At 38.3% G+C, this 8,652-nt stretch overlaps 1 protein-coding gene across 1 annotated transcript in view; it reads right to left on the bottom strand.

Moving 5' to 3' along the window:
• The window catches only part of cabp7b (calcium binding protein 7b), a 22,289-nt gene extending 15,966 nt beyond the window's left edge, over positions 1-6,323 (bottom strand). Inside the window, exon 1 of the mRNA XM_014003743.1 lies at positions 5,225-6,323. Within this exon, the coding sequence (XP_013859197.1) occupies positions 5,225-5,333 (109 nt within the window). The 5' untranslated portion in view covers positions 5,334-6,323. The remainder of the gene's footprint in view (positions 1-5,224) is intronic.
• Between the last annotated feature and the right edge of the window lie 2,329 nt (positions 6,324-8,652).

Below are 8,652 nucleotides of genomic sequence, written 5' to 3' on the forward strand. Positions count from 1 at the left end.
TGAAACTCTCAGACTGAAGAAGTCTCTTGGAGGAGAGACGAAACGTTTCATTAGAGAAGAACCCGTCCAGAAGACCTATACAATTTTTTTTCTTTTTGACCTCAAGCTCTGTTCATATTTTAATATATTTTCAGGCAATTATCATTTCATGTACCTCTACGGCGAATTATGTTTGGAACCAACTCAAATCAACCATCAACTATAAAATATCTATAATTCAGTTCGTATAGCTATTGCCCCAACGTTAGGTGAGCTAAGCTATTTGCACACGATCTTTGCTTAAAACATTAGCATATACAGTTTTTTAGTTCCCCTTTGTGCTTTTAATTATTACAGGTTTCTATCTGTGTTTTAAATCTTAAACTAAGATTCACACACAGGCTGTATGAAATAGCCAGCTGCTAATAATGCATTTTTTTTAAAGCTGTACAATTTTTAGTGTGCATTATTCAATGAAATGGAGAAATTTCCCTGTATGCTAGTCAGAGCATCATTGTAATATTCAGTTATCCCCACTGGCCATGCATTATGGGCCAAACTTGGCTCCAGACCTAGTTTTTAATGCAGGGCTCATTAAATGGGAAGGCACTTGGCACTGAATAATGTTCATTTCTACCTGAGTTCACGCTGCTACGAAGGAGGAATCCACGAATAAATGTGGCAGAACATGTATGCTAATTAATTTTATTCGACTGACATAAAAAAGCCTGAAAAGTTAAACATTTAATTGGATATACTGTATTTTTTATTCCTGGGTTACGCAGGCCAACTGATTTTTAAACAGATTCTTATTTACAAACAGGGTTTGTGATAGAGTAGACATGTGCGGCGAACAATGATTTGAATACATATCAGAATTTGTGACAAGGGCAGTGAAAAGGGCATGAAGCCTTGCTGCTGACCCGGACCACCCAGGTAACCATCTGCTCTGAAAACATTCCCTGGAAACTGTTGATCCATTAAGAGCTGTAAGTACTTCATCTGCCTCCCTAAAACTCATTACAGAAGTTTGTAAACCTCACCGCTGCCACTGTTGTGTACACAAAACCTGAACCATGCTCCAAATTAGACACATGACATATTTCACACATTTGACTGTATGCCAGGCTGAACAAAGCAGAGAGTTTAAGGTGGCAGATTTAAACAAGTAAATCTTAGTGTAACCTTTATGAATAAAACTAATAAAGGTTCACATTTTATTAAATGTTTTAATTTAAGTAATAAACTCGCTTTAAATAAGTCATGCCTCCAAATGTTTCCCATTGCACAACTTTTTGCGTTGCTTTATTTGGACATTTGCACGACAGCTCAGACATGTATCAGGTAACTGCCGTGAAGTTTTTCCTTATTTTCATTTAAGTTTCCTCCTGAGCAAAGCATGGGCACCATGTGTTAAAAACAGTCAATGCAAGACTACACTGACTGTGTTCTTCAAACCAATGGATCAACTTCTGTTTTAAAAATTCAGGAAATTCAAAGTAAACGCATCCTCTGAATCATTTTTACTTCAAACCAAAAAGCATAGTGACCCGACAGAAAGCAAAGGAGACTGATGATGATGAAGAACAGGTGTGTGGCAATGGGTAAACTAAGACCAGGTGTGGGGGAGAAACAAAAAACAAGACACTGATCCTGTCAATGATAATATGGATTTATATGAGAGAAAAAAAGCTGTACTTGTTCCTGTCAACTACTGTTTCTGATGCAGAGGAATAGAAAAGCACTTCAAAAAATCTCTACATATTTTTAGAGGTTTAACGTTATTTATAAAAGACGTTGGACTACAACTCAATTGCAGCAATGGTTCAAGAGAAGCATGTTTTGCTAAATGGAACATATTGAACAGGAAGTCAGAGTAACTGCTGGAAAAACAAGAATGTAAAAATCTATTAAACAGTTTAAAACTAAGATTTTACATAATGGTATATAAAAGGTAAAGGTTTATAAAAGAGTATTCACATAAACGGCTTTGAAATATTTAAAATTAGAGCTGTTTTGAGATGTAAGGAAAACAGTTTAATTCCATTGTTTCAATCTGACAACACACTGAGTGAGTTTGACTGCAGGTAAGATATTGATTACTGTTAAAAACTGACCCATTTTTAAAAAGATGAACTATACATTTAACAAACTGACAGTGTAGAGCAATGGTTCTCAAACATTTCAGCTTCTGACCCACATACACTTGTGACTCTGACATTTGATTTTAGTTTAACCATTGTTTAACCAGGCAGGTCCCACTGAAATCACAGATCTTATTTTTCAAGGGAGGCCTGGGCCTGAAGGCAACCTATTGTACAGGTTTTTGGGCTGTGGGGGAAACCGGACCACCCAGAGAAAACCCACACAAGAACATGCAAACTCCGCACAGAAAGACCCTAGGTCTGAACCAGGGATCAAACCCAGGACCTTTTTTGCTGTGAGACGTCATTGCTAACCACTGATCCATCGTGCAGCCAAATCATTCACAAACTGATTGCACATTGCTAACAGGCTAACTAACCAACAGTCTGAGGACACAAACCTCAACAACCATTAGGCCACTTTTATATATTTATTATTATTCTTTTATCTCCTGGGACAATAAAAACCAAACAAACAAAAAGTCTGTTTTTGATTTGATTAAAATTTTTATTTCTGGAATTCCTCTCATGACCCCCAGCTTAGTTTTTTATGACAACTTTGGGAACCATTTTGTATTTGAGATTTTACCTTTTTGTGCCGTCCTTTATCCTATCTGCCAGTGATTTAGTTTTGCTCATGATGAGACTAATTTCAAACATTTAAAATGAGTTTTTAACCTTGATAAATGCAGTTATGTTGCTGGGAAACTGTATTTTCAGAGTCCAACGTACCGCAGGGTCCCTGTAGCAGGAAACTCCGGCACATTCTCACGTGAGGCTGAAATTAATCTCTTTAAGTTGTTTATCGGCGGAGCTTTGTTTTATGCCCTGACCATTGTGAGACATGTCTCTTCGCACGGGATGCAAGGTCCTGCCGTCCTTGTCCTGCGTTTGTGGGAGTGTGTGTTTCAGTGTGTCCCTGCAACAATGTCACCGAGAGGAATTCCTGCTGATCAAATCACACGTCACTGTTGCTGTATGAATTAATCACTTCAATTTGGAAATTTACATGTAGTTTAAGGGAGTTGTGCTGATGAAGAATACATGCTGTGCAGGAATAGGGGGAGTTAATGAGACAAATTTGGTTTAAAAGCACTGAATTTGTGGTTTAGTTAAAAAAATACATTATAATAAATGTCATAAGAGGGGGATTCTCTTAATATCTTTTAATATCTGCCAGCAAATAACAAGTACGTGTGTCTGTTAGCAAAACATCTCCTGAACCACTTGAAGGATTTTAATGAAACCTTCAGGAAATAATCACTGGATGTTCATCCACAACTGTTTACCTTTTGAATTCAACCTCTTTTAAGATGGCCGCCACGTTAATCAACATTACCCATCAGTACAAATGGCTATAACTCGTTCAGTTTTACAGATATTGAGCTTAAATTGTATGTGGTAGTAGCTGAGAGTCATTCACAACACGTACTCTGAGCACAGGATTGAGCATAATGTTATATTTATAGTATGATTTAAAACTCACAAGTCTAATTATGTGAAAGGCTAGTGATATGCATTCATTAAAAGACCAGGCTTTACATATTTTGGAGGGTTATGTTTGTTTTTATATACAGTAGAGTATCTCAGATTATTCTGTGTTAAATCAGACTGGGAGGCTATGGATAAACCTTTGTTGGGAAGAGCAATTATCCCAAATATGATTAGAAGAGTAATTACACAAGTCGTGCAATCAGGGAACTTTTGCCCCACAGTAATTATAAATTTTGTGCATGAATTAATATTTCTCCTCTAATTTTCAGATTTTTTTAAAAGTAAAAGGCTAACTTTTCTCTCTCTCTCTCTCTTTCCCCCCTTGAGAAGCACCGGACTGCAGCGAGTGTTTGCACCCTGACAACATTCATTTAGACTGAGCTGCTGCACTGTGTGTTGAGGTGGTGCAGGAGCATGCATAAAGGGCAAGTGGGAGTTTGCAGATTCATGCCCTCAGACTGGCTGAAGATGTAGTGGAGGAGGTTAAAGTAATTAATAAATAAATAAATAAATAAATAAATAAACAAACAAACACTTACTCCCCTCAAAAACTACAAAGTGCTGTTGGACACATTATCTGACAAAAAGAAGAGCCCTGATTTTTCTGTGTTAATCTAGTGGAGCCTGGTGAATCTTTTCTGAGTAAATAAAGTAATGGTCCTGCTACCTTCTGAATTTTTAATCACTCTCAATTACCTGAGAAAGCTGGAGCATGAATATTCTCCTTGAACATACAACACTCCCACCAGCTGTTCTAATTCTTCATTTTTCAATCATTTAATTAAATTTCCTGTCGCCACTGTTGCTGCAGACACAAAAGATTTTCAATGTCAAACGAGGGGCCTTCAAACAAGGGCGGGCAGTGGGTCTGGGCAACCTACAGACAGAAGAAAATAAAAAATAATAATACTTTGAGATATGAAACCTTATCGAGGAGATTTCTATATTGGAGTCAGGTTTTGTTCCCAATCCCTGCCAAGTGTGCCTTTTTCATTCTTGAGGACCGTTTCCCCCCAAAAAAACAAAACCTCCATTCTCAACAGACAACAAAACACATTTTAAACAGCTTTATATATTTCTACTCATTTCTTGGAACAAAATCCAGCACATCAGGTATGACATAAAGCAGCTAAACTCAAAATCAATCCAACTTTTACCCTTTTTATCTTAGATTTTTTTCTACAAGTAGCAATTAAACACTAAGATTCACCAAAGTCCTCTTTTGTTACATGATTTGAATGAAATCTGTTTCTTATTTTCCAGTTTTGTCTCCAAGATTAAGCACAGCAAACTTACAGGAATTTCAGATTGAATTACCTCACACGGGTTTATGATGCAGCCTCCAGACTGACCTTCTGGGAGAAGCTTAAAACTAATTAAAACAGTTTTCTTATATGAGTTTGGCAATAATTTAGAGACAAAATCCCAAAAAGATCAAAGCAAATGTCCACAAAACTATGAAATTTGAAGAAATGCAGAAAACACTCAGACCGCGGATTTGTGGGAATGTGAGGAGGAAGACGCGCGCAGGAGCTGTCCGCGGTGCTGAACGCTGCTGTCGGTTCGCTTCCAACAAACAGGCACAAAAAGAGGAGAAGAGCTCTCACCTTCCACCTCGTCCTCAGGCAGGCTAACAGGGGTCCGGCAGGTGAGGACATCGGGAATAGTGCAAAGCCCCTTGTACATGAACCTGGTGGTCACAGCACGCACTGGCATCTCTGCTAGGGGAAACCAACAACTGGGTCTCGATCTTCATATAGCCTCGCTCTCCGGAGTTGGATGTGGACGGACCTCTTCAGCTGCTCTCCTTGATATTTCAGAGGAAATATCAAGCGAATAAAAAAAAAATACCACGAATCCTTACAAAGTTCAGCTTTTTTGTTATATCTTTTTTAAAAAGGAAGAAAAAAAAAATCACATTTCACGGGGCGTGTGTTTGACACCGGGAGGCAGCCTGGAAATGGCCTCGGTGTTCAGTGCATAGAAGGATTTAAAAATAAGGTAAAGTTTTTGCTTCAAAAAGCCTGTTGATCCGAGCTGGAACGGTACGAATTTATCTCGCCGGATCGACTGGGTTCAAAGGAAATGAGCGGACTGCTTTTTCCGTTCATTTGTGGATCTTATGGCAGCAAGAAGAAAAAAAAAGAACAAAAACAGGAAAGCACGAAGAGAAACTCTCATCTGATTTCACTGATTCCCACAACAGCTTGTTCCCATCACTTTTCTTCCCCGTTGCGGCATCTTAGAAATAAAAGAAAAAAGAAAAAAAAAATGAAATAATAATAATAAAAAAAATCGATGGAGGTTTCTCTGAAGCTGCAAAGCGTTGATCCTATCCAATAAAACGATGCTGGAATAATAATAGTAATATAAAAAAAACACCTCGTCTTAGCCCCCCGCCCCCCCTCCCTGGAGAGCGGTTTTAAGGGAATCCTGGGTGACCCCCCTCCCTCTCATCTGATCCAGACGCGCTGAATGAAGCTGCGACGCTTCCTCTGCTGTCTGATCCAAAGCCTGCCTCTGCTTCACGCTCACACTGTCACCGCCTCCGACGAGACGATTCCTGCCTTCACTCCACCCGTTCGGACATTTCAACACAACACATTGTGTGACAGGAGGGAGGGAAAATAAATAAAACGAAGATGGTGATGCTTCGCAACAGGTGACGCTTCTCAGCCTCTGCGCTTGTTTCCATATCAGAGGAGTGAAAACACTGCCTTCACACTTCAGCCTTTAAGCAATTAAACAATTGCAGCCAATCAAGAGGCAGAACGTCTGACTGTTTGAAATTATTGTCACCATTAATATATACGTATGTATGTGGGCTTATTTTCTGACGGATTTTCCAAGCAGCTTCTGCCCAGAGCCTCTCAAAATGATTTTTTTTAATCAGTGCTGGAAGAAATAGCATTGTGTGAGAAGTGTAGCTAAAGCTGCTCGTTTTTGGTCACTGTGGTAACCATTCACTTATCTCTCACTCCCTGATTGCAACCTTAAAAGAAGTTGAGAGAAATGGACTGAAAACTATCAGCTGCTGTGTGAAGTGTAAGGTATATTTAAAAAAAACCTTGAACAATGAGTCTAACAGTCACATTTGTGTTTTATGTGAGATGTGACCTGTTAATCACTTTTAATTTAGAAGTTCTACAGCAGTTGGAAACACACCGCATGAAAGAAGACAAAAATACCTATTTTGATATGTGATCCATCACATTAAACTGATGATTGAGTCAAATTTGGTCAAAATGACCCAAGCATATTTTCAGATTCCTGCTTTTTAGGCTACGTTTTGATCATCCTGATATCCTGAGCTATTCCAGACATCTGCCTTGATTTGTAGTTTGTCCCATCAATGTTTGGTCTGAATCCCAGTTTTAGGTCATTCTGCAGTAATTTTTATCATTTATCATTGAAAGAGGAAACCTCCAAGAATATTTGAATATCAGGATGTACCAGCTGAAAAAGGGAAGTTTTTTGCAGAGAAAATAAAAAATGAAGGGCTTTTCTGCTCAAAATCACGGTTTTTGTTGCTACTTCTCAAAAACGGGGCTTTAAAACATTATTTAATGTTATATTTCATATATTTTATTCAAAGTATTAAAAGTCATTATTTATAATATTCACACCATTCTGTGGAAAAATCTCTAAAATCCTAAAATTAAAACCATAATTGTGTAAAAAGCACAAAACGAACAGCCAGTTCAGACATGTAGAGTACAAATTTCTGTGATTTGTTTAAACTTTCTGTTCTTTCACTGTGATGTTGTACCTGAGCTGCAGCGCTCCACAGATGGCTGAGGTTTTTCTGTCACAAAATAACCTCTATAATTTTTTCCAACAGTTTTTCTATTTTAACAAATTAAAAGTCATAAATCTCATCGCACTATTCCTGAAGGAGCTGCATGTTTTGATGTATAATTTGCAAGTTTTATTTCAGAGCTGTGGGACGAGATGCAGGACAAAAAGTTTGAGCAGAATACTAATGAGGGTTTTTTTCAATTGAACTTTCTCCATAGTACTTCTGAGGTGACAAATTACAGCATTTTCTTTTTAAGCAGGTGTCAATGCTGCTCATCCTTTTTTGCTCTGCCAGATGTTTGCTTCGAGTCATTTTTCTCCTAAATGACCCCAAACTTCAACTCAGACCTAATTTTCTGATACAGGGTAAGTGATTTTCCTCTGAACGGACCTGAAATATCACAGTAATCTCCTGATTTTATCATCTTTTTAATTGCACTGAGTGCCACAAGAAGCCCTGCAGAAACAGTGCTTATCAGTAAACAAACTGATGCATTTGTATTCGCTGCGATACTTGATCTTCCTCTGTCTTCATAATGTTATCGAGAGACACCGGGGTTGGTTGGTGGAAGTCTCAAACATCAGTACCAACTTTTACCACCTCACTCTCATTAGTTTTAGTCTTCCTTGGCTTTCCTCTTAGTTCACTGTTTGTTGTATAAGAGAAGTTACCATCTCTCCAAGCTGTCTGATAGGTCTTTAATCTTATGTTAAACATTTTCCACAATCTCCACTTTAAATTTTTAAATCTTACTTCTACCATACAAAGCTCTGTCTTATTTTAATATAATATGGAGTTTGGATCCTGTTCTAGGGCAGAGCCAGGGGGTGGCCAGGGGTGACCATGGCCACCACAGACAAATCTTTGGCCACCCCATTGGCCACCCTGCTGCACACACCCCTTACACAGTGAAACAACCTTTAGGGGTGTAATAATCCTCCTGAACAGTTGGTGGCAGTGTTCAACAGTTTGAAACATCACTGACGAAGTGTAGTGACAAGGAAGTGATGTTTTCTTTATATGCAGAACATATGCTTATGTAATCTGACTTATAATGTCAACTTTTGAACTTACGGTGACAAATGTTTTTGTTTTATTTTTTTTTTTTGTCACCATAACACAGTGTCATTTTATGTTATTAAGGTTGGATAATGCTCTGTGTTTGGTCTGTGTTTTGGTTCAACCAGGACCAACGAGTTCTGGACAAAAGCTCCCAAGATGAAAGCTCACAGCCTT

This window comes from Austrofundulus limnaeus, unplaced genomic scaffold (assembly GCF_001266775.1).
Source record: "Austrofundulus limnaeus strain Quisiro unplaced genomic scaffold, Austrofundulus_limnaeus-1.0 Scaffold20, whole genome shotgun sequence".
NCBI classification, from domain to species: Eukaryota; Metazoa; Chordata; class Actinopteri; order Cyprinodontiformes; family Rivulidae; genus Austrofundulus; species Austrofundulus limnaeus.